Source organism: Eptesicus fuscus, chromosome 5 (genome assembly GCF_027574615.1).
Source record: "Eptesicus fuscus isolate TK198812 chromosome 5, DD_ASM_mEF_20220401, whole genome shotgun sequence".
Lineage (NCBI taxonomy): Eukaryota > Metazoa > Chordata > Mammalia > Chiroptera > Vespertilionidae > Eptesicus > Eptesicus fuscus.
The window spans coordinates 51,965,680-51,992,142 of NC_072477.1; the positions used below are offsets into that span (position 1 = coordinate 51,965,680).

A 26,463-nucleotide genomic window follows, 5' to 3' on the forward strand; every position below is an offset into this window, starting at 1 on the left:
TGAAAGTCTAAGGAGCATGTAGTTCTTTTCCTCCTTTTTGTCGGAGTTAGAACCAGTTAGAAGAAGGAGTGATGGAGGGAGACACCAGTCCCTTACATCCACCCCAATAAAGATCTAGTCTGTGGGGGTATTTGGTCTTACACTTCCCACAAAATTCTTTGAGTTGCCTTTTTCCAATGAACTTGGCCCCATAAGACATATATTAACCTTTCATTTCTAAAAGGCCCATTCTGCTCTTTTCTTACATGTGCAAGTCCTTACTGAAACATACTGTCCTACACAATGAAAATCAATTACTGAGCTATGGACTGCAAAACCTAGGCCAGGTATATTTTTGTTTGTTTGTTTTGTTGTTGTTTTTATATATTTTTATCGGTTACATTTTATTCAGATTGTTATATTATTAAGAAATTGCATTGTACTGAGGTGGAAGGAAATATATTGCCTAACAATTTAAGATTCCAAGGACCTCATGGATGATTGGAGCTGGGAAAAGAAGCACATCATTTTAATAAACGGAGTTTCTTCATAGACACTGGGACGAAAATGACACCAACAGTGGATGGAGACTGGATTCAACCGTTGGTGAATGTGAAGCTACCATACTGACAAGCTTTCAGACTTCCTGGGAGGGAAGGAAAGGGGACCCTGACATTTGCTGCCTCTGTTTCTAGGTCAAATTGTCTTAATGTCCAGAGTTCATGGGTAAAAATATATTTTTCTTCTAAAGTCAGAGTTCAAGATTCCACAAGTAACTAATTCAGTGGTCTGGGTTTCTGTTTTGTTTTGTTCTTAATCCTCACCAGAGAATATGCCTTTCATTGATTGTAGAGAGAGAAGAAGTGAGAGGAAGAGAAAAACATCGACTTGAGAGAAAAACATCGATCGTTTGCCTCATGCACATGCACTGGCCCTCTAACCACTGTGGTGCACAGGGCACTCTAACCACTGAGCGCACTGGCCAGGCAGTAGTCTGGGTTTTTTAAAATTTGGTGCAAATGCCCTGAAGTGATTTAGTTATAATTTTGCTGATTTTGGTCATTGGGGAAAGTAATGATAATGCTGCGATCATAACAACAGGCACAGCCTAGTAAACAATAGAGAATTCTTTATTTATAAGAAGCTTCTATCACAACTTCTTATGTCATAAGGAATGCACCCGTGGTGAAGGGCTAAAACCTCCCAGGGCAGCAAATATTAGAAACCAGAGGCCCAGTGCACGAATTCATGCACCAGTGGGGTCCCTAGGCCTGGCCTGCAGGATCGGGCCAAAACCGGCTCTCTGATATCCCTTGAAGGGTCCTGGATTGCGAGAGGGCACAGGCCAGGCTGAGGGACCCCACTGGTGCACAGTCAGGGCTGGAGAGGGATATGGGAGGTTGGCCAGCCGGGGAGGGACAGCGGGAGGGCTCCAGGATGTATCCGGCCTGTCTTGCTCAGTCCCGATCAAACGGAACGGACCCCAGCAGCAAGCTAACCTACCCACCGACTGTCTGCCCCCTGGTGGTCAGTGCACATCATAGCAAGCGGTTGAGCAGCCTTAGCATATCATTAGCATATTACGCTTTGATTGGTTGAACAGATGACTGGACAACCGGACACTTAGCATATTAGGCTTTAATTATATAGGATGTTTTCCTTATGTTAAACCCAGAGCTGAAATTTGCCTTTTCCTAAGTGCCACCCAGTGGTTCCAGCCTGGCCTTGCATGGCGATACAAAACAGATATATTCCCTCTTCTCGATGGCCATTATCCAAGATGTTAATTCAGCTCTCACGTCTGGCCCCCTGGTCCATCTCTTCCCCAAAGCCTTCAACCATTCCCTGAATTTCCAGAGTTCTCAGCTCCTTTCCAACCTGATCCTGCTCTTCTGAATGTGCTCATTTGTCAATATTCCTTTTTCCATGTTTCTAACTTAAAAAATAATTCACGTAAGTGGCTATAGCAATTAAGATTCTAAACCATCTTTTTGTTGTAAAGTTAGCACAGTGTACTAGACACATTAATTCTTACTACTTGACTTAGATGTTTACATTTAGAATAAAAAGCCTCTTTCTCTCTGTGTTTAAGTCTCCATCCACTGCTGAAATCCAGCAGGCCCCTGAGTGAAGCTCCCTCTGACGGTGTCATCCTAAATTTCAGCTTGTGATCTCATTCCAGTGCCTGGGTCTCCCAGACCACATCATCGGGACTTAGGGAAGCTCATTTGGGAGTCAGTCAATCACAGGTAGAAAAGCAGGGCATGGACAGTGATCTTTATCTGTTTCCTTATTTTCATGTGTAGATATTCCCCCACTCCACTCCCTTCAAATTGGTAGTTCCATTATGTTCCAGAAGTAAATTAGAAAACAGCGCATCCTAAACTTCTTTGAAAATGTCTTTTTAAAAAGCATCTCTTGATTTTGGTACCAATCATAAATATTACAGATAATAATTGTATCAGAAGCCAACCAGTCTGAGGTTTTAGTCACTGGTTCTCTAATATTAGATACGCGATCAGTACAGAGCACCACCCTGTGGTGAGGTGGGGGAATGGCAGTGTTCCACAGTAGAGCCACAGATGGGAAACGAGAACAGCCCAGCCCTAGACTTCACGTGTGTGAAAGTCAGACACGGAAAAGCTATGCTCTGCCAGCCATGGCGCCCCGAGATGCTAACTGTGACAACATGATGCTCTTCCTTGGGAAACACAGTCCTGACATCGGCCTAGTGTGCCACTGGGCAGGATCTACCATCGCCGATGCCGGCAGTGCTCCCGTACAGGTGTGCAAAGGGGCTGCGAAGGTGCGGGCATGGGTGCCTTGTCTGAACCTCGGACGCCCGTTCTTTTATTCTACTGCTCCCAAGGCTGGCACAGGAGCCAATATAATACGCACAGGATTCGACTCCATGTGATTGGATTCCTTGTTTGGGAAGCAAATTTTATCGAATGTATATGTTTATCCTACACACAAGAAAAAACAAAGTGCCCCTCCCCATCCTCACAACCCCCGGACTTTAAGCCCATGCCGCTATCTCCAGCAGTTTATAGGTTAATCAAAGAGATATACTTTTAAACTTCTATTTGTGTCATGTGTGTAAATTATGTATTAGAAGTAGATATACTTTTAATTTCAGTAAATCAATAATAAAAGAAATAACTTTTCAGAGTAGTGCTTTATATAAGGGGAAAAACTTTTTTTTTCCAGTTTTTTTCACTGCCAACCACATGTTTAACTAAATTGAACCATTTTCTTTTCTTTGCAAGTTAGAGAATTAGACCCTAGAGAATTTTTATAAACCTGTTAGTACTAACTGTTCTTTTCTTCTGTCTGATTTTTTTTTAAAAAAAATTTTTATTGATTTCAGAGAGGAAGGGAGAGGGAGTGAGAAATAGAAACATCAATGATGAAAGAGAATCATTGATTGGCTGCCTCATGCACACCCCCTACTGGGGATTGAGCCCGAAACCTGGGCATGTGCCCGAAACCTGGGCATGTGCCCTTGACTGAATCAAACCCGGGACCCTTCAGTCCACAGGCCGACGCTTTATCCACTGAGCCAAACCAGTTAGGGCTTCTGTCTGATTTTTTTAATTGAGCAAGAAAAAATTACAATAATATGTTACTGGCTTTACAACAGCATAAACTTTCTTCTATTGAGCAATCACCACAAGAGAGGCAGATTACATTAACACAGGTTAAAAGAATTGTTTTCCTCTTAGAGAATACAAATATTCAACTTACCTGTCTTTTCATTTAAAAAAATAGAATAGTAAACTATGCCCAGCGTACAGTAAACCTACAACTTTGTTTCACACATAGGCACTTAAGGAGAGAAAGGATGGTGGAAAAGTGAACAGAGGAAGAAGAAACAGGAATAGGAGAAGAGAATGAGGGGAGAAGGCAGAAGAAAGAGAAAGGAACAGACAGGAAAAGGGAATGAGAGACACACCAGAAATGAAGAAAGGACGAGTAGTAGCCAGGGGAGGCAGGCAGGGGGCAGTGTAGAGACCCAAGCTGAATTAAACTTTCCTTGTCAAACTTCCCTTTGCTCCCTGGGTGTTGCTGTCTTCTGAGACTGGGTGAGCTATGCCCTGCACCTCATGACTTATTAACTGTCACCCTCTGATCTGGAGAAGACCCTCTTTTAGAGGGATAATCAGCAGGGAGGGGACATAAGAGGAAATTCCCCTCGGGGTCAAGACAGAGGTGATCTGAGCAAGTCCACTGTGAGCGCCAGAACACTGGGCTGAGGTCAGATCTGGCTGCAGGGCTGAATTGTCCCCACCACAGGAAGCAACCTGGCCCATGACCTCTGACAAGCGCTTACCTCCTCAACCATCTGCTTGACCTTCTTCTGCTGGCAATGCACCATGTCATCCAGATGTCGGATCCGTTCCCGGAGGCTGGCCGACGCCTCCTCCAGCTGCTGATACCTAACACAACAGAGGAGAGAGCCACTGAGTCCCACACCACAGGTGTGCACGGCACCGAGAGTCCCCGCTGGGAAGGAATGTTGCCAAAAACAAGAAGGGAACGCCAAGATGTGTGTCCTAGGTGATTGCCTCAACCAACCACCTCGCGGTGGAAGGAACAGAGGGCTCTTTTCACGTACCCACTTGTAAATTTCCCCTGTATAAGGACAGTTACACTTTCCAGGCACCGAGAGGAAATCTGCTGGTACCACGTGCAGGTATGAGAGGCTGTCTGTTTTGGAGTTAATACGATATCGGAACAGCCAGTCAATTACGTTGATTAAGGGTCAGAGAAGGAGAGGCATCTAGCAACACAACAGAATGTCCGAAATGAGAGCTCCCAGCAGAGCCCTGGGAAGTCTGGAATTATCCTTGTTCTGTATGAGATTATCTTGGGAGAATGGGAAACCTGTTGAAAGACCTTCTCTTCACCAAAACAGACTGAACTGCATCGTACAACATTTCACACTTTGGTTTGAAAATAGCAAAAACTATTCTCTGACTTTGCTGGTTTCAAAGAAACCAAAGGACCCAGCAGATGGGGGGCCCTGGACCGGACCACTGGTGCAGGGCCTGGTGGTGAGCTCACCGCTTCCCACCTCTGCCAGGTCCCTCGTCAGCGCTACATTAAAGACCAGGCAAGACCCCTATGACTCTGCAAACTCTGAAGTTGCATAAGAGGAAGGAAAACAGGTATTTTTTTCAGCAAATGCTATGTGGCAGGCAGTACGTCCAACATGTCCCTCATGATAATCACCCAGTGAGACGGATGCTGTTATAATCATCACAACTCCCTCCTCCTTTAAAAAAGAATTCCCATTTCCAAGATTGGCAAAGATCTCGGGGAGGATAAGGAACTTGCCCCAAATGCTCAAACCATCCCAACCTTGTTCCCCTTCGCTAAGGAGCCACACGAGGCCTTTCAGCCTTTTGGTTCCTAGAAGAGTCCACGCACTACTTCTGCGTTTTCCACGCAGGGCTTCGTACACTCAGAGACAGGGGACAAGGCAAGATCTGACCGAGCAACGTTTGGAAACACAGAAAGACATTTTAAAGTTAGCTTCCATGGCAACGATATTAATCATAGTTGATGTTTTCTCATCAACAAGGTGCATCCTGTGAAGTTCAAGGTTATGGAGAACACTGGCAGACTGAACTTTTGCACTGTGACAGTGCAAAATTAAAATGTGTGCCACGGCTGTAGGAAGTGGCTGTTAGGCTCCTAAAGAAACCAGCTCCATACGGGAAGCTCTCAAGCAGTTTTCTGCTGGAAGAGATGGCCAGGTGAGTGGAACGTGAAAGGAGCAAGTGAGCCCCCACACACACAGCACGTCCACCATCAAAACCCATCGCAAGCCCTGGTTGGTTTGGCTCAATGGATAGAGCGTCAGCCTGTGGACTGAAAGGTCCCAGGTTTGATTCCAGGCAAGGGCACATGCCTGGGTTGCGGGCTCGATCCCCAGTGGGGGGCGTGCAGGAGGCAGCCAATCAAATGATTATCTCTCATCACTGATGTTTCTGTCTCTCTCTCCTTCTCCCTTCCTCTCTAAAATCAATAAAATATATATTTAAAAAAAAAAAAAAAACATCGCGAGATCAAGGGCGTTGCATCTTACCTTTCGTTGTCAGAGTCGGTTATTTCCCCGGACATTTCTGTTTCGTGCTCTAGGAGTTGTAGTTGCAGCTGATGGCGTTCCTAAAACACACAGACACTGGCATGTTCACCAATGGATGAAACCAAGTTGGACAGAGAATGTGTACCTCTGTCGATTCCAGCACTGGTGAGCTCAAGTCTATATGAAACACACTGTGAGTTTTACACGCCCACTCACCAGAGTCCTAACGAAGCTCAAAAACGCCAAACTTGTTGGTGTGTGTTTCTGGGCGTATTTATGAGTTAGAGACAAACACCTTGGATAAAGCCATTCACAGTATTCTGCCAGCCTAGGCTCAGGTGCCTTGTGAAATTTGTAGTTCTAAATAATGATAATCAATACTCTGTATCAGTGGCCTGTGATACTGCAAAAATTCTTGATTACTTTCTGCAGCAACTAACAAGGCTCTATAAATGCCTATAGACTAACCTGGGGGGGGGGGGGGGGCGGTGTTTACATAGGTATGTTCACCTGTAAAAATATACTGTGGTCATAAGAACAACAGCTCCCAGCAATGTCCACATCCTGACCTCTGAACCCTGCAAATATGTCACATTACTTGAGAAAAGGAACTTTGCGGGTGTGATTAAAAGTTAATGGAAAATTACCTCGGAATATCCATTTGGGCCCTTCCTGGAGGGAGGGTCAGAGTCAGAGAGAAACAGGGATTGGAAAATGCTACCTGCTTTTCCAAAGCTAGGGGAGGGCCATGAGTCCAGGAATATGAGTGGTCTGAGAAGTTAGGAAAGGCCAGGAAATGGTTCTCCTCTGGAGCTTCCACATCTCAGAGATGCCCAACAAACTCTTACTTGTTACATAGATTCCAAACCTCCTTCCTGCAAAATTATTAAAAGCAAGTCTTTGAAAACGTAAGTCCCACAACTTCTGAAGCTGTAAGCCGTGGTATACCAGGGGGCAGCCACCCTGGCAGGAAGAGAATATTACCATCCATGTATTTGGTCAAAAAGGAAGACCGACTTCCGGTGGGGTTTTGTTGTTATTTCTCAGTCTGTACAGGGAATGCACATTCTTGCTGCCCAGCTTGGGCAGGATGACCCCTGCCCCCACGTGGTAGGCGATGGGCCGGAAGTTTACATTAGGCCTGAAATAATAATGATGAACCTTTCACAAGTGAGCCTCCCTTCTAACCCCCTCCCCCCAAAAGCTGTCATAAGTAGGGCAAGGCCTAATTTGGAGCATACTTTAAAAGTTCGATAATTTTCTAAATTGAGGTTGAACAAATCTTAAGTGTACACCGCCCAATCATTTCTTACGTTTGTACACACCTGATTACCTGGTGAAACCACCACCCAGATCAAGGCCTAGAGCATTATCTGTTCTGCAGGGGGTCCCTGGGAGAACACACTCCTTAAAAGGTTGTTACCGACCACAGAAGAGTGTTCTGAATACAATACTCAAAAAGAGAAACAATAAACTGTGGTATACAGCAGAGAAGCCATTCAAAAGCACATGGTCTGTCCTTGAGCAAAATCCAGAACTCAGTGTGAGCAGGACACACACACCGCCACAGGGGTGTGACACAGATTTGGCCCAATTCCTGCTCTCAAAGATTTACCCCTGAAGAGGAAAGAGCAGTCGATCGGTATTCCTAATCTTAGCTAATAAAGCAAACATTTCTCTAGCCTAAATGGAAAAGAAGACGATACATTTTCAACCACTAAAGAAAAAGCCCTCATACCAGGTCCACATGGAAATCAGGGGAGGAAAGCGGGAAATCAGAATCACAAGGGTTCAAAGAAGATAAGCTAAAAAACAGATCCAGCTTTAAAAGGCTGACTCTGGGGCAGACATTTAAGCAAGTCTGTAACAAAATAAAAGTGCCAGCCCCCAATTTCTGAGGCCCTGCTGGGTATACGCCAGGCACTGTGCTTAGTACTTTGCATAGATTTTTCTCATTCCTCCTCCCAAAGCCCAAGGAAAGAACCATGATTATCAGTGTTTTACAGAAGAGGAGACCGAGTTTGGAAAAGTCAGCTCACTGCCCACAACTAGAAAGCGAGGCAAGACTCAAACCCTAGGTCAGTCTCACGGCAAAACCTATATTCTGAACCACCACGGGGACCTTGCTTCTCTGTCCTGCGAGACAACTGTCACCTGGAGGGAGTGTGTGTGAGAATGGGCATCTTCTGCTCTTGTAGGAGAACAGGAGCATGGAGCTCGCTCTCCCTCCCAAGTCCTAGAATACGCCTCTGCTGCCTGATCCTCACTGTCACCTCCTCCCACCAACATGGATGGTCTTAACCACCTCACATCCTCTCTTCAATAAAAGACAGGGTTCTGTTTTCCAGGGGAGAGGTGAAATGGTCATTGACTCTTTAGTTGTTCAAGTCCCTCCCAAATAACGATATTCCCAAGGCCGAAGCTCCATGGCACTGAATTCAATGCCCTTCCCACTCAGGCTCAACCTCACCTTGTCAGGGGAGGGGCTTAAGCTGCAGACATGGGGGTAAGGAGACCTCTTCTCAGAATCACTCGGAAGCCCAGATGTTGGCCTTGCTCACGTCCTCATCCCCCCTCCCACCGTCATCAGGATCTCAGCACCCAGCATGAGTGTGGGGTGCTGATAAGTCACGGTCCTGGCAGGTCACCACTGTTCTGCAAACTCACATGTGGCTAGAGAGCCATTTCCCAGAAATCAGTCCCAGGCTTGGCCCTCAGCCGCCCTTCCCCCAGAAGTCAGCTGTCACCTGCTAAAGGTCACAGGCCCCTCTTTTTTCCCTCCCTTCCTTCCTTCCTTTTCTTTCTTCTCTCCACCCTTTCTTCCCTTTTCTCCACTTCTGCCTCACCTCTGGCCTCCTCCCTTTCTCTAGGCTTCATTATCTCAGCTGAGCGCCTGCCTTCCCCGCACAGCCCCCGTCCTCACCCACAGAGAAACGTGCTGCCCCCCACTCTGAAATGTGGGGTGTCAGAGAAAAGCCACCCTTCAGACACACGCCCAGAAACAACAGGCTTGTGGTGCAGATGTAACATCTAAATAGGACTTGACCATTCAACTAAGTTCATGCTTGAGGCCCCAGCAAAGCAAGAGCCACTAAAATATTCATTTTTGTAAATAATTTTAAATGTATGGCTTTTTAAAAATGGTCATCAGGGAAAAATCAGAACTTCCGTGGACTTCCCATACTTTGACAGTTTGGTCTTTTCTTTGAACTCACACATTGCAGGGCCGAGAGGTGTCAGTGCTGTGGGCGTCTGAGGCCTCCACGCAGGCCTGCAGGGGGCTGCGGAAAAGCCGGGCATCTGGGCCAGTGGAATAGACAGGGGCTGTGTCTGTTACCTTTTCCATGCGCTCGATCAGCCTGTCCAGCTCCCCAATCCTCTGGTCTTTCTCTTCCAGGCTGATCTCTGCCGCCTGCATCTTCTTATTGGCTTCTTCAATCGTTTTCAGAAAACTATTGGTTTCTTCCTGCAAAAGCAACACACTGTCCTCAGCAGAGCCATGGAGACCCCAGACTACCAACCAGGGTGTTGCTAACGATGCCTCTAATGCATGACGTTGGGCCTAGATGCATCACGTGGCTTTTTAATAAGCCTAGTCATTTCCCCCTTTTTCCCTCGAGTCCTTATGTGTAAAACGAGCCTGCGAAGGTTATTTAGCCCTTGACTAGACACTCAGAATGTCAATATATGTGCCAACAACATGAAGGGGATGAAGACCAGAGCTGGAGTTGAATGCAGAATACCCACGTCTTTCTCCCTTATTGCAAAGCACCAGCTCAGTCCATCTCTCGGCACATTTATGACGCCTGTAAGGACACAGGTTAGGGCAGACCTGGCGTCCCCGCCTTCAAGAAACATATGCTATCCTAGGGAAGCCAAGGTGTGAGGCATATAGCCCCTCTCCAATAACGGGTAGAGAAGGCCACGCAAAGGGCAGGGAGAGCGTGCGGGCTTCCCAAGGGCAGGATACTGCTGGCTGTGGGAATGGCAGGCCCTTACTTTCACGGCTCCTAGGGAATGTGGGTAGGATTGGGGACAGGAAGGAGGAGGAAATTCCTGGTAGAGAGGAGCAAATGGGGAGAGAAAGGCACAGCTGCAGGCCCAGGACCTGCCTGGATGCTGGTGAACCGTCAGATTAGCGAGAGAAAGGGATGGATTTACAGCCAGAGATTGGGGGCTATTCTGAGAAGGGAGGGAGATGAGTAAAGGAAAGGAGGGAGAAGGGAAGGGAGTGGATGAGCAAACGATAAATTCCTTGAGCCCTCAGCCAGTAGTTAGTCCACCAACTCATCTCCAGCCAGAAACCCTACCACAGGGTGGAGCACAAGTAGGAATACAGTTGTGAGTATGCCAAACACGGAGTTTATTCTTGTATTGTGATTTATTAATTCTTGTATTATTTACAATATGAACAACTGTGATCTACTTTTGCCCTCCCCCGTGTCTGAACCTCAGCGACCATACTGAACCAAAAACCCTGCTCTGTTCTGGTCTCCGCACCACGACGTACCAGGAGCGCCTGCTTCTCGGCGCTGTGCCGCTGCTGCTCTTCCTGCAGCTTGTCTTCGTACTGGCTGTACAGCTTCCTGGTCATCTCTCTCAACACCTCGGCGTTGGCTTCGTGGGAGGACTCCACCTACAGAGACACCCGTTTCAGAGCGGCAGCTTTGCCGGTGCCAGGGCACCAAGCCCTTTTCACTCTGTTTGTGTCACAGGTGGACACACAGAGGAGGGGACCCACCGGCTCGGGCTCGGCAGAAGACAGAGGCAGCAGGAACTCACGGGCAAAGGGATCGAAGGCAGAAGGAAGGGGGTGAACAGGTGCACAGAAACTAAAAAATGGCACCTTATGCTAACTAACTTGATCTTATCAGGAAAAGTGTTCCACATGAGCGAATTTTTCAAGAGGTGGAAACTAACTTAGGTATTAAACCGGCCTCCCAAATGTAGGCATTTTTAAATTGAATTCTCTATAAAATATGTCTATGCTCCACTGTGTTATTAACTCCATTCTTCAATGACTTTTCCTGTCTAATGTTCTTTTGATCCTAAAATTTAACTATTTTTTATTCTATTAGTTTTAATAAACCTTTTCCTCTGCATAATAGGTCCATGCCCTAATAGAACCCAGAAAGATATGTTCTTTTTAAGCCTTAAGTATTCTGTGTGGGCTGAGAAATAAGATCACTACATTGTTAGAATTGGGTCAGAGTAGAATCTATATAATAAAAACCCAGTGGTCGGAACGCCATAATGACCAAAGACCAGTCACCAGGAGGCTGTATGTGCAGCGAGGCACGCGCGGGTGGGCGGGGATTTGACTCTGGGTCTCGCGGCACCGGCGGGACTTGGAGGAGTCCCGCAGAGCAGCAGGGTCTGGGGTCCCGGGTCTCCCACAATTTTCCGTGGGTTTGGGTCTCGCACAATTTTGCGCACTGGGTCACTAGTAAACTATTAAGTTAAAAAATTAAAAGGTTATCTGGAAGAGGAAGGGGGAAGTAGGAGTGGAAAGGGGATATTACAGATATAAATATTCTATTTCTGAATACACTTTGTTTTGTTTGTAGCATTGACTTTGAAGCCAAATAATAATTTCCCTGTTATAAAATATTAAGCTTCAAAAAATTATCTATCAAGACCACTTGATGGGAAAAGAATAGACTTTTCAACAAATGGTGCAGGCCCAACCGGGTGGACACATGCAAAAGAATAAAACTGGACCCCTAACACACCACGTATAAAATTAACTCAACATGGATCAAAGGCTTATATGCAAAGGCTAAAACTGTAAAACTCTTAGGAGAAAACGTAAGGTAAATCTTTGTGACCTTTAAACAAACTTCTGTGCTTCAAAGAATACCATCAAGAAAGTGATGGGAGAAAATATTTGGGAGAGAGAGAGAAAATATTTGCAAATCACATATCTAGTAACTTGTATCCTGAATATATAAAGAATAATTATAACTCAATAATAAAATATAAACAACCCAATTTAAAAATGGGCAAAGGGTCTGACAGGCACTCCAAAGAAGAGACACAGATGACCATGACCATCAGCACAAGAACTGATGCCCAACATCACTCGTCGGCAGGGACACACACACCCGCAGTGAGGAACCACTGCCCACTCACTAGCATAGTCGTCAGCAGTGAGGTAACAGTGACAGGCGCTGGTGAGAATGCGAAGAAACTGGAATCCTCTTACCCTGCTGCTGGGAAGGTAAAATGGTGCGGGCATATCTCTAGATTAGCTTTCATATTGTTTGACTTTCCTCCCCACTGTATGTTCATACATTACTTTACAAAAACTACGTCAGAAAAGCAGGGAGGCCATTGAAGAGTAGTTGTCCACATGGAGTTGAAGCTGCCCCGTTGGTTGCACTAACCAATAAATCATTAGGAAAGACGTAAGCTCCTGTAAGAAATTTGGACTCATCCTTTCCATACCTTTGTGCTTCCCCAAATGTTGCATTTGGAAACATTCCCACCTGGTTTGGGCAACACTAAGCTGGGGGCTCCTCGTGGCTCGGGCAGACCCAGCTTAGGAGACGAGAAAAGTCAGTGGAGTAGTGGGTGGGCAGGGCTCCGGGTGGAGGTGGCCCTGCACTGGCCTGTGAACTTCATGCCATTGACCTTATGCTGTCTGCAGCCCTTCCTTCCCGCTACCGCTTGTTCCAGAATGCTGAGTCTGCTGGATATGTAACCCTGGATAAGCGAGGTGTACTTGAACCTCAATAGGTTACCTGATGTTTACTGCAAAGATGCCCTCTAACTCCCCCTTCTTGTCACTAGGCACACTTTGGCACCCAGAAGCCACAAAATGAAAAATCCTGAACAGGGTTGTCATCAGCTGAGAGGGACCCAATGCATCCTGCACCCCATTTCCACTGCAAACACGGACTTCGGAAAGGGCTCGTCACCGAGTCCTGTTTCCTCTGCATCCAGGTCACGTGGGACACTCTGACTCCTATAACTTTATTTATTTGGGGGTCAAGTAAAGCATTAGTCTCTAAAACAGGCAACTGTAGGCTGGATTCAGGGGCTTGGTCTCCTTGGAAACAGCCAGACTGCCAAACTGCCTAACGATGGACCCAGACGCCAGACGCCGGATGCCAGCCCTGGAATAAACAGGAACGTCCAGGCAGACACACAGTAGACACTCAATACGGGGTGGGTCAAAAGTAGGTTTCAAATGTGGGAGGGCATTAGGAGCCCAGCAATGGACTAAGCACAGCTTGGTGAGCAAGAGAAGAGGGACATTGTCCAGAGTCCTGGTCACCCACCGGTTGTCTTTCTGTGTGCCCTTCAACTCTTCATTGTCAAACCACACAGAAAAGCGAGGGCCTCAGTGAAGCTGCTGAAATCGCAGCCCTGAGGGCATCCCAAGTGCCTCTCAGTACTAACAGCAGTGCCCGGGTGACTGTCTCAGCAGCCCTTGAGGCCACAGGGCCCAAGGCAGGAGCACCCAGTGGGGGCTTTATGGGGCACCCCGATCTGGACTGACATTTGTGAGCACAGAAACCTCCTAGTGCCTTTAAGCCAAGCCCTGTGGGGTTGACCACAAAAGGGTGAGAAAATTTAACAAAGAGAACAGAGAAAAGGAAATAGAAGAGTTGAAGATGGGAGGAGAGAGGAGAAGGAAAGAAGAGAAAAGTTAGTAGGAAATCTACGCCCCGCCCTACTTTACCTTCATTTTCAGCAGCTGGTTTTCAACTTGCGCGGCCTCTAACTGCCTCTGCTTTTCCCGCAGCTTGTCCATGGACACTTCATATGTCTGCTGCAGATTTCTGATTTGATCCTTAATGTTGCTATTTTCCAAAGTAACATCCACAAGCGTTTTCTAATGGGGTGAAAATTTTAAAAATTAATAAATAAAAAACACAGATCTTGTCATGTGAGAAAACATGACCAGAGTCGTGCACGCACTAGGACATCTTTGCTGTTAACCACTGAAATAGAGGTCAGGCCACCGAGACGCCAACCCGGGACCCTGGTGTTTGAGGGGTTGAGGGCCCCCCTGGTGGTCAAGAGCTCTGTGGCCCTGTAATTGGATGGACCAAGAACCTCCCCCATAACACCCCACCGCTGCTGCCAGTGCCCCCTGCCACTGCTTAGGATGGACGGCAATGGACTAAAATGGAGGCTTTCTAAGGAAAGTGTTCATAATACATGATTTCACATGGGGGAAAAATGGGTTTGAAAATAGTAAGTATAGAACAATCTCATTTTGAAAAATGAGCGTTTGTTCAAATGTGTTTATACAGAGAAAATTTTAAAAGACTAGCACAAAATTCATCCAAATCCAAATAATGGTTTTTCATATGTGATGGGATTATGGATGATATTTATTTTCCTCTTTGTGTTTTCTATACCTCCCAAATTCCCACAATGAAATCAGAAAATAAAATTATGTGTTTTGTAGAACAGAAATGTTTTCCTTTTTTTCTTGCAGGGGCCCTCACTTCTGTACTTTTGACTGCTTGCCAGGACGGAGACAGTGTGGCTGAGGTTGCTGTACGCCTGCATTGCTTCACCTTCCTCTCTTGGGCAGAGGAGGTGGTGGTGAAGGAGGACCAGGGAGCAGGGTTCGGTGACTCAGACTAGTGCCTGACAAGTGTCAAACGCCTGTTGATTATTGCTCCAGGCCACCCACTGCAGCAAGAATGTTTAAACGAAGAGTGTTGCTCCTTAATGCTTCACGTTCTACTTTGTTAACTCTCTCTCCAGAGCCCAGAATGCCTCCCACTGGACACTGAGTTCTGAGCACCTCCCAGCACCTCCCCTGGTCATCAACCATTTTAAATCAGAAGATCTGGTGTTGGACACTTTCTCAACCCTTTGTCCTCTTTGTAGATGATCAGTCTCTGAAGTGCCCCAAATCCTTAGCCTCCAATTTAAATAAAAAGCCTCATTCCTAAACATACTTGAATCAGAAAAAGAATTTTCGATGGTAATAAACACGGGAGCCATGGAATCACAGAACACTGAAGCTGCCAGAGGATACAGAAACCACATGGCCCAAGCACCCCTTTCCAAGTCCCACTGGCTCTACAGATACTTGTAGATACTCTTGTGCTCATGAATCTATCTCTGGACCAAGAGACCCGGGTTCTAGCCCTGGCTCTGCCACTAGCTAGATACCTGATAAAGTCATTTCCCTCTGTTGGCTTCAGTCTGTTTATACATAAACAAGGGGGTTGGAGATCATCTCAACAGTTCTTTCCAGCTCTGATGTTCTATGAAATCAGACCAAGGGTCTGGTCTCGCTGTACATGACAATGAAAAGAGGGTATAATGAACAATGGAAGAGGTTGGGGCCTTGAAGAAGTAAGAAGTCAACTATATTCAGACTCAGGTGTTTCCTGGCTGTGAGATCATACCTTTCTTTACTGCCTTTATTCCCTCCTTTTCCCCCCTATTTCTTCTTCCTCCCCTTCTTCTCCTTCTCCTTTTTAATAATGGTTTTTAATATTTTCCTTATAAGGTTACTCTGTCTGCCCAAGACTAAGAGGCTGGACCATAACTAGGAATCAGTCAAGTACCTGGGCTATGGTTGACCATGTCCTAGCAGCTGACATCTAAAGTAAATGCCTGGAGTGTCAGCAAGATAGCAAATCAGAAGGATCATGGGGAAGAAAACCCAGAAACAGCACAGATACAGGCCAGGTGTGAGATCAGGTGAGGCACAGCATCTCCTAGCTGGCCGGGAATGCGATGTCCAAGAGGGAAGGAGAGGGAGCCTTGGCGAGCCCCCTGGATGGCAGGAGTCAGGGAAAACAAAGGCTGCTGGATCGAGCAGGGCCTGGCCTGAGGCCAGGGGAACGGGCATACGGTATGGAAAGTCAGGAAAAGGGAGGGACACAGAGGCCCCACCAGAAACGGGCTCCCAGACACATCCAAACAAGGGGCCCGCCCAGGCCCGCTGTGGGACATTGGCCTCGCTTTGTTTTCGGCCATGCTGCCCCAGCAGCTGTTATTAGAGAACACCAGGTTCTAGGGGAAGTGGGTAACCCTAACATGGAAATCTGTTTGCTTATCTGAGAAGTTATTTATATGGAACCAGAGAGGATGTGAAATGGCTTATGGAACTTTTAAGAGGAGGGGAGAAAGATAAGAGCCACATATAGTTGGAGGTGAGGCAGAAACTACTGTTTGCATATTTAAAAACTAAACCCAAGGGACGCAGCTTCAGGTGAACATATGCTTTGTTTTGGTCATTTTCAAGTGGATTTGCATGTTAGATGGAGGAGAGGCTCAGTTGGAAGAACATCAATGGGCAGCATCTGAGGGGTAAACTCCCAGCAAATCAAATTAATTAAGAGAGCAAGCCCCTTGAAGGGGTGGACACGCACAAATGTAAGACCCTGAGGCTTTAGAGAAAGGATCTCTAAACAGGTTCAAGGACCTCCTTTAACCTGTCCGGTGCTACAAGAGACTCTTTAAAATGCATATTATTTCTTTTCATGCAAAATAATTTCTAAATTAGGAAAAAGTGCTTAACAGCCAGTCATGAATACAGGTTGCCTTCTGTCCTGTGATTGGGTGGAACTTCCTGTAAACCAGGGCTGCAGGGGGAGGGGGAGGTGCTGATGACACTGACACTTAAGACCACTTGGGGATCTAGAGGAGCAAGTGACATCTCCAGCATGAAACTCAGGATCTGAACCCCCATTTTACTGAGGGCAAAACAACTGCAACACAGAGGTTCAGAGGCTCAGCTTGGAAGTGCCACCCTCAGCTTCCTTCACCGTCTTCCCTGCATGGCCTTCACTGCAGCCAAGCTTAAAGGATTCTGCGTGAGGAGCTGAGGACATTCTGTGACTCACATTTGTTTCTACAAAGGCACGGGGCCACTCTGGTTAGGCCTGCCTGCCCTCCAACAGATGGCACCCCACCTACCAGTGCGAGAGGAATACCTGCAGGTCAATGGAGTCTGACGCCAGCGCCGAGTTCGTGGCATTAAAGCTGTCCAGGGCCGACGACTGTGTTTCGATGTGATTCTCCAGGTAGTCCTTCTGAGCCTGTGAAACCTGGACAGAGAGAAGAGACAGTTTCACAAAACCAACCCAGACACCCCCAGGAACCTTTGCTTGGGCTGGAACTGTCTCCTGACAGCAGCCACATCCACCTCAATGACAGTTCGTGGACAGCCTCAAATTAAAAAGTCAACATCTGCAGGACCCAGAGACCAGAAAGATAGGAAGACTTCTCCTTTGGATAGTTTGTACACATTCACATACTGGGCCCCAGCCCTCACAACAACACTATGTGGCAGCCACACATCGGCCTTTATGGGGAGGAAACAGAATCAGAGAAGGTAAGGAAATTGCACCCACAGGCCTAAGAAGTGGCACGGCTGGAACTCGAACCCAGGTGGAATATCTTCTTGGGCCCTATTGTTCTTTCTACCCACGCTAGAAAGAATATACTTTGGGCTCACCCCATTCTCAAGAGTTGTTTCGTGGCTGCTGCTGTTGTTGGGTTGTCTTGGTTGGGTGTGTGCATTTGATACTTTGAGAGAGTTCATCAGAGGCCCATCTTGAGCTAAAACTTACAGGAGGGCTGGCTAGAGAGGGGCAGGGAGGCAGCAGAGCTAGGGGAAGGGATCTGGGTAGGCTCAAGGGTGATCCTTGTGAGAGCCACAGAAAGCAGCCAGCACGATACAGAAGGAGGTGCACCCTGAGGATGGGACAGAGAGCTGAAACAGCCCGCCGGGACCCGGAATGGGTGGTGTGCTGTTGTTCGGGGTGTGTTCACATAGCAGTAGTTTAGCAATCAGTCTGGCTGCAGTGTGTGGTGTGGCCTGGAGGAGGAGGAGGCTATAGGCAGAGAGACAAGCTCCTGTGACAGTTCTGGCATGAGACAACAAGGGTTATTTGAGCAGAGACCTGTTATTCATCTTTGCAAATCCAATCCTTTAGCATTAATTAAAGTTGTTAGTGTCCGTCATTGGATAGCTGAGTGAATTTCCATTAGTAGGAGAGGATTTTACAAATCGCTTCCTACATGCCAGGGAGAATGACTGGGTGGCTGTGTTTATAAACCCCTGCCCCTGTAATGAAGGCAGTAGGTCTTACTTAAGCAGATACTCTCACAGCCAAGCTGTAAAGTAAACTCTGATGCATGGCTGTTGTAACTGTGCTCCGGTCTGGCAATGACTAGCTCTTATGGAGAGTATGTCATAGACACATGGACGTTTTTCTTCAAGATTATCAATCACAAATATTTATTTTTTAAATTTTTCTCACAAGCATTAGCTTGGTTAAACCAGAGGAAGGTTGTCTTTTCTTAAATTTTGATGCAGTAACAGTCACATAGTTCCAACTTTTAAAAAGTGTAAAAGGTATGCACTAAAATAATCTCCCAGTCTCATCTGCTGAGGTACCGCCTTTCCTAATTTGCCCTTCAATTAAGAATCACTGTTAATTACTTTCTTGATTATGTTTTTAGCAACTTTTTGTGCACACCCAAAACAATCTAGATACATTTATTTACCCTTCCTGTTTTACATAAGTGGTAGCATTACAATACATTACATTATCTTGAATCTTGCTTTTTCATCATCTACTCTATAATCTTTGTAATCGTTCCATCTCCTTTTGAAGAACTTAGTCATTCTTTTCATTCTCTCTTTTTAAAAAATATATATTTTATTGATTTTTCACAGAGAGGAAGGGAGAGGAATAGAGAGTTAGAAACATCGAAGAGAGAGAAACATCGATCAGCTGCCTCCTGCACACCCCCTACCAGGGATGTGCCCGCAACCAAGCTACATGCCCTTGACCGGAATTGAACCTGGGACCCTTCAGTCCGCAGGCTGACACTCTATCCACTGAGCCAAACCAGTTAGGGCTCTCTCTCTCTTTTTTTTTACAACTCTGTTCTATTGTAGAGATATAATTTCCCTGGAATTTATTCACATATAATTTATTCACACAGAATATATGTGACAATATATAAGTTGTCACCACAGCATACACTGACTGGTTCATTTTCTTCCCTTTATATGAGATGCTACATTTGTCACACATGGGGGTACATTTCTAGATTTTTTTTCACTGATGCTATTTACTTTTCTGCCAATACTATACTGTTTTAATTTCTGGGGCTTTTTCAGTTTCTTGTAATGGTAGTAGGGCTAGTCTCCCTCATTGGTATTTTCCCCCCAGAATTCCCCCAACTCTTCATATTTATTCCTTGAAAGCACCTGGTCCAGTTGTAGAAAAACAACATAAAATAAAAATCTGTTGGTATTTTGAGTTATATTAAATTTGTATATTAGCTCGATAGTACTGACATTTTATAATGTCGAATCTTCCATTCTAAGCACGTGGTGTGTCTTTCCACTTGTTACCGTCTACTCCTAGATATTTAGTAGGTTCTTTTTGTTGTTGCTGTTATTTTTTCTAACTGGTTGGTTTTTATACAGTGAAACCTCTTTCTTTGTATCCATTAATTTTTCACCCTGCTACTTTACAGACTTCTTTTATTGTTTATAGTAGTTTTTTTTCATTGAATCACTTGGGCTTTCTAGTTATATAATCAGATAGTTTATAAATAGTGATAGTTTTATACCTACCTATCTAGGTTTTTATACCTCTAAATTTATTTATCTTGTTTAATTCCACTGGCTAGCACCTCAGACACAATGATAATTAATATGGTGACAGCTGGCTTCCTTGTCTTCTTCCTGAACTTGGAGGGAATGCTTTAATATAAGGAAGAGTATTCTTGCTCCGGAAAAAAAATTCCTTAAATGATAAACTTTATTCCGTAATAAAATTCCCTCAGTTCATTTAAAACATGATCCCACTCATAAAGAACATCATAAACTCAAATGTCTTCTGACACTAGCCACTGAGAGGGAGCTCTAGACGCTGTCACCCTCCACAGTCCCACGTCACCCAGACAGTGACTTACTGACAGCTCCTGGGTGATCTGCCGAATCTTCTGTCTCATTTCATCATAGTCTCCGTACATCCGCCTCCTTACTTTTTCCAAGGTGGCTCTCACCTGCAGCCCACAAAGATGCTGGTTAGAGAGCAAGCTATAACATTTTCATGCGAGATTTCCCAATCTTTTAAGAAATCCTAATGAGAAAAGTCTCCCCCCCCCACTACAACAATCTTAAAAACAGTACAATTTGGGAAATTAAGGAATAAGATCACTCCTGATATCTGGGTAGAAACCAAGAGAATTGTATTATTAATAATAATAACATGTTATGATTATATAATTATAATCATTAACAAGTATTAATTATACAAATAATAAACTCTGGAGAGAAAATGCTTTGTTGAAATTCACCCATTACCTTCAAACCACAATTCAGGCAAAGTCTGTCCCTTTTCCTATCACACATTTTTTTACAAGTAGAAAAATTTTAAAACTTGTCAGCAAACACACAGATGAGAGGACCAATAAGCAAAAGCAACCTCTAATTTTCCCTAGCTCTGCTCTGACTCCAGAAATGTCTGGAATGTAATGTGGGGGGGGCGCCGGTATGAGCCCTGGAGAACCCATACATTTGGAAGTCAGTTTCCCCAATAATCTGGTGCCCCCAGGATGGGCGAAGCGCTCAGGGATCTGCAGAGAGAACAGGGAATCTCTGGAGCTTCCACCACAGGAAGGGCTCCAAGGTTAGAGTAACCACAGGCACGCAGGGGACAGCATAGGGGACTCAATCTTGAAGTTGCTTTTACAGAATTAGCTCGTTTTAAAATCAGACATGTTTATTAGGGGTGGCTGGATATTGGTGGAGATTTGGGAGGGCAGTTAAGATGCCAAGCCTTCCCCAGATGAATTCTAATAATAGTTAGTATACTTTCAACAAGATAGAAACCGACTCGTAGATACAGAGAACGACTGACAGTTGTCAGAGGGGAGAGGGTTTGGGGGGCTACGTGGAAAGATTGGTAGTTACAGAATAGTCACGGAGATGCACATTACAGCACAGGGAATACTGTCAATAAGAGTGTGATAACTACGGTATATATGGGGCTAGGTGGGTACTGGAAGCAGCAGGGGGACCACTCTGTGAAGTACACCATTTTATAACCACTTTGCTATACATCTGAAACTAATTCAGAATAATATTGAATATAAACTATAATTGAAAAATAAAAATTAGTAATTGCCTACTTTTCTGCCATTAACTACAAACAATTTGGGAAAATGGGGCCAAACTCAGTACTTTTCACCGAGGGCAGGCAGAATGTCTCACCCTGCCCTGAGTCGGTTCTCGTGCTGCTCACCAGTAGGAGTGGGCGTGATCCTCAGCTGGGTGGCAAACACTCAGGAAGCCAGGGACCAGAATCACAGCGAGAGAGGACAAACAATCCCATGGACACGAGTAGGAATGAGCAGGCCAGTGATGGATTCGAAGCCATTATCAAAAGGGGACCTGGAGACTACTTTTAGGTTGCAGAGCACAATGGAGGTGGGCACTTCGGGGCAGAGCCACCCCTGTGAGCTTGGCTCATGTCATCCTGGTCCACAGCCAGCCTGAACCTGCTGTCTTTGTCTTGATTGATTTGCAACTCTCCACCCTGCTGAGAAGGTTCACCTCTGAAGCCGTGTCATGATATCTGGGACGTTTCAATAAAGGACCAATCATTTCCATGAGAAAAATACAGGCTAGAAATGTCCAAGCTGCTCCTCTACAGGTTTTGACTTTAGGGGTCCCTTCCCAGCCCCATGATCTACGCATGAGCAAACTGAAGCCTAGGCAGGGCTAAAGTTTAGCTGGGCCAAAGAGAAAGCTGGACCTTGAACCAAGGCCCATGAGGTACTCCATGGCCCCACAATGCCTTGTTGCTCATGAGCACCTCTAGTCCACGGGTCAATGTTTAGGGACCATAAATATCACAGAAGCTCATTTTCTCTCTATGTAATCACTCTGGTTTGGTCAACAAAGGTATTGGTCAATCTACAGAGACCAAAAGAACCAAAAAGAAATGGAGATATAGAACAGATAGATAGATACAAAAATTTTAGAAGGAAATGCTCCAAAATGCTAACTACTGCTCTGGTTGAATGGTGGAACTATGGGTGATTTTGTTTTCTTCTTATTACATTTTTGTATTTTCCAAATTTTCTAAAAAACACACACACACAAACTAAAAAGATTAAAAATGTAATATTAAATACAAAGAAATGGCATTGATTGGTCTGGATGTAACAATGTCTATTGGGTTGACTTTTTAGCACCTGTTTCAAACCAACTGATTGGTCTTAACCAGCCACAGTCATGCCATTTCCCACACCAGTGATGGATTTGGGAATGGGCACATGGCCAAGTCCTGGTCCATGAGACATAAGGAGAAGCCTAATGGAAGGCCTTTAAAGAGTGATCAGAGATGAGAGACTCCTTTTCCTCCCCAGACACTGTCATGTTTTCAGATGATACTATGAGCCTGAGGCTGAAGGAGGAAAGAACCAAGGGAAACTCAGAGAAATAGACAAGAGCCTGGAAAATGCCATGCCTAGAGTCACCTACCCCTAGACTAATCCCCACATGAGACAAGTTGCCCTTATGAGTTGGCTTTTCTGTTACCTGCATCCAAAATCATCCAAATTTATACCATTATCCAAACTCATGCATTAGGAATGTCCAATATGATAAGCAAAACCAATTAAGAGCCCCCATACCATACACAGAAGAAGAAAGTTGCTGGTCTCCTGAGCAATCCTACTAAGTAACACCCAGAAGCTCACTGTAGACCTCACTGAAGAACTACATCTGTACTCTTAACAGGACCATAAAGATAATGTAGAAACATTCCCATCCAAAGTGATAACGCTAAGAAGTCTTCCAAAATATGTGTTACATTCACATCAATATTCCAACTCCACCCTCTTGCATGCTACAGAGAGAGTATAAACCAGAAACAAAAAAATCCTTAAGTGACTCACATCTTTGATGTAATTCATCTCTTCTTTCAGCTGATTGGTGGACCACCCATACACCACCATTTCTTTCTGCTGATTTTGATCTGATCTTCGCACCACGCCATAGACAACGCCCTGAGGAAGTTTCCTGGTTGGCTCCCCATTGCTTGGGTCAGGATGCTGGAAAAGGGTAGGAAAAGAGAAAGGAATTGTGATTCTTTAGGCCGTGTGAAGAAAGCTGTAGCAACAGGCCCACTGTATATGGTTATGCGGGCTGTGCCCAGCACTGGGTTGCCTGGCCGCAGGCAGAGAGGCCAGCAGAAACCCAGTCTCTGCTCACCAAGTTGCACTGGGCCTGGGCAGAGCCTGCCGTTACCCTGGAGGAAGAGTACCCTTCTCTAATTTCTCCAAGGCCTTGTCCATCCACCTAGAAGTGCATCTGCAGGGCCCCATCTTCCCAGAGGAGCATTTTGCTAATTCACATAAAAGGGCTAGACTTGTGTTGTCCCCAATAACAAAAGCAAGTGTCTGAACTCTGACATTCTTGGTAATGCTGTTTTTCCCCTTATACCAGTTCCTCTGTGTGCCTTCAACCTCCTCACTAAATATGTGGCCTGAAGTGCATGGGATTGAGATACCTGGGGGGAAATGTTGGCCACCCTCTGGAAGCCAAATTGTCCTCTGAGGCTAGGTCTGACCCTGGGACCAGCTCTGAGAAAAGGACATGGGGTGAGTACACAACCTGTTGTGACTATTCATGAAATATTTCTGAAAAACCAGGCAGAGGGGTGTGACCTCACTGCAAAAGAATTTTCCCACTCCTTAATTTCTTCAGTTAAAGTTTGGATCGGTTTTGGAGTGCAAATATCTTTAGGAAGAGGTAACATGCCCAAGTCCTAACATACCTTTCTAGAATGAAGGCTCAAGAAGCAGGAGAAAAAGGAATTAAGGCTTGTGGAGTGCATACTAGAAGCTAAAACTGTTTCCTAGCACCCTTAATCCTCACAGCCACTCTGAGATATAGTGATTGTCTTCTCTACTTTATAGCCCAGAAAACGAAAGTAAAACTAAAGTTCAGAGAAGTCACACATCTAGATTCAAGCCCAGTTCCATCTGCACTAAGTATATCTCCCCACTCGCAGGCTTTGTTACATGTCAGGGGACAGAGGAGGGGCCTCCCCAACATCGGAAGGAAGGAGCAAGAAAACAATCAAGGCCAGAGACTGAGATTTCATAGACAACCTGTGGAGCTCCAGTTTTCCCAGGGGGGTGGGGGGGTGACCCTGGTACTTCAACAATGACGGCGCAGCAGCCTGGGTTCCATCACGGCCACTCTGCTTTCCCACTCATTTTCAGGTCACCTTTGCATAAATTCTTCCCAGGTAAATATGTTTGACATATCAAACTGTCATTTGCATTTTAAAATCATTCATTTGTGGAAGAATAAGAAGTACTTTAAAATCCCATTCAAAATTTAGAAACGTCTAGAAAGATACATGACAAATGATTAATAGTGACCACCTCCAAGAAAGGACAGCAGGTGGCACAGGGGAGCTAGAGATCAGGATAACTGTCAATTATTTTACTGTGTACCCTTTCGTATGGTTTGCTTATACTGGCAATGTGAGCTTTTTTAAAAAGTAAGACAACAAAACATTCATTGCTTCCTACCCTTCTGCACATACTTGGAGAGAGATGGGATATGAGGAACTCTGACCCTCTACGTTTGATTTGGGAAAATACTTCCACTTGAGTCCCTCACCCTTGTCCCACAGGCATTGACGAACTCTTGAAATTGTCCATCAAGTTGAGGTGAATGGACTGTTAAATGGGTCTTGGTGGAGTGACACGCTGGGGTTAGATATCCCTGCTTTACTGGACATGGAATTAGGAAGAGGAAACGCTCTAATGAAACTCCCCCTGGACCAGGAAACAAAAGCATGCTCTTTCAGCCACGGACTCCACCCGGTTCCTGCAAAACAAGTGGGTGACGACATAAGGCTTTGGTGAGATGCATTTCTGCAAAGCACACCCTCCACGGGAGGATTAGCATCCAGGAAAACGCTCAGGGGGCTGGACACAGAGGACTCTGCCTTCCTGCCCACGAGGGGAAATGAGGGCCACCACCACGGAGGAACACACCAACAAGGCCAAGGACAACAGGGCCTGCGAAGCACCAGTCCAGGGGTCATGGATCTAAACGCTGTGCACATGGGAAGATCTGAAGATCCTTTAAGCAAAAAATACTAATTTTCATCTCCCATTTTTTGTTTTTAAAAAATGTGTGCTTGTGTGTATAAAACACCTAGAAAGATGTAATCCAAACCTTTAATGCCAGTTTCCTCAGTAAAACTGGATATCATTTTTTTTTCATTTATACTCCTTTATACTCTTTGATTTGGGGGGCTAAAAAGGCATTATGTTTGAATTAATAATTTTTATTTCAATTTTCAAAGAGCTAAAACTAAAAATTATTAGGAAATCAGGGTGAAAATAAAGGCCCACAGGGAAAGGCCCAGCCCAGGACTCTGTCCAGGAGCAGGACCACCCGCAGGGGCCACACCACAGGGAGAGGGCTCCTGAGGCCGTGTGAGGAGCTGCTGGGCCGTGAAGGGAAGGGGAAGGAACGTTGATGAAGCAGAAGGGGAAAACATTTGTTGTCTAGTCATTTTATTATACAATATTTTTTAATCTTCACAATAACCCTCCTGTGTGAATATTAGTGCTTCCAAGGTGGCAGCATTCAAGTGCCCGTCTATGTCTTGTCAAATGTAAGCTCCTTCTTTGACTATAATGCTTTCAACGCAGCCAAGAGTCAGAAGAGAAACTGGAACTCACATCTCCATGTGGCAGCCCAGACCTCAGGGTCCTGGGCCTTTGGGAAGAGGTGGGCCCAGGATGGAGAGGCTCTCCTCCAGCCTCCTATGGTCCATCTCCCCCTCAGCCTCCACCCCATCCCAGCCTCACTGCCTCCTTTCTGTCCTTTTATCAGCCACCTTCCTTCTTGCCTCAGGGCATTTACATGGGTTATTCGGGTTATTCGCTCTGTCTGCAGGGCCCTGAAAGGCCCTCCCTCAAGGACATCTTCACTGGTCCTTCCACCTGCTTGGGTCTCTGAGCTATCCACAACCATAATGAAGTGACTATTAGTATTGTTATATATGGAAGGCCTGCTCCCCTATCAACTGGAAGCTCAAAGAATTCTAGGGCCCTGTGTGTCTTCTTTTCCATCATAATTCCTGGCACATAACACACAATGAGTTTCTCAATAAATATTTGCTGAATGCAGAGGAAGCTTTAGAAGCTGGAAGAGGTTCTGGGAATTACCCAGAGTGTGTACACAGGGTCCAGCTGAAAGAGACATCCTTGGGTCCTCTTAGATGGCGGAACAGGGAGCTGATGGTTTTGCCCCAATCATAAATTTGATATCCAGTAAAGCTGCAAAGGAGCCAAGAGTGCTATCATTTTTACCAAAACGGGAGAATACAGGGGGGGAAAAA

General features: G+C 45.5%; 1 protein-coding gene across 4 annotated transcripts in view; it reads right to left on the bottom strand.

Moving 5' to 3' along the window:
- The window catches only part of MYZAP (myocardial zonula adherens protein), a 92,091-nt gene that overhangs the window by 42,555 nt on the left and 23,073 nt on the right, over nt 1–26,463 (bottom strand). For 3 of the 4 annotated variants that reach the window (XM_008143183.3, XM_054716198.1, XM_028147827.2), the window contains exons 3-10: nt 22,988–23,143; nt 19,994–20,086; nt 16,990–17,103; nt 13,761–13,913; nt 10,584–10,709; nt 9,411–9,539; nt 6,074–6,153; nt 4,313–4,418 (exon numbers count right to left, since the gene is read on the bottom strand). In XM_008143183.3, the coding sequence (XP_008141405.1) occupies nt 4,313–4,418; nt 6,074–6,153; nt 9,411–9,539; nt 10,584–10,709; nt 13,761–13,913; nt 16,990–17,103; nt 19,994–20,086; nt 22,988–23,143 (957 nt within the window). The remainder of the gene's footprint in view (nt 1–4,312; nt 4,419–6,073; nt 6,154–9,410; nt 9,540–10,583; nt 10,710–13,760; nt 13,914–16,989; nt 17,104–19,993; nt 20,087–22,987; nt 23,144–26,463) is intronic. The other variant, XM_054716197.1, reaches the window with a different exon arrangement.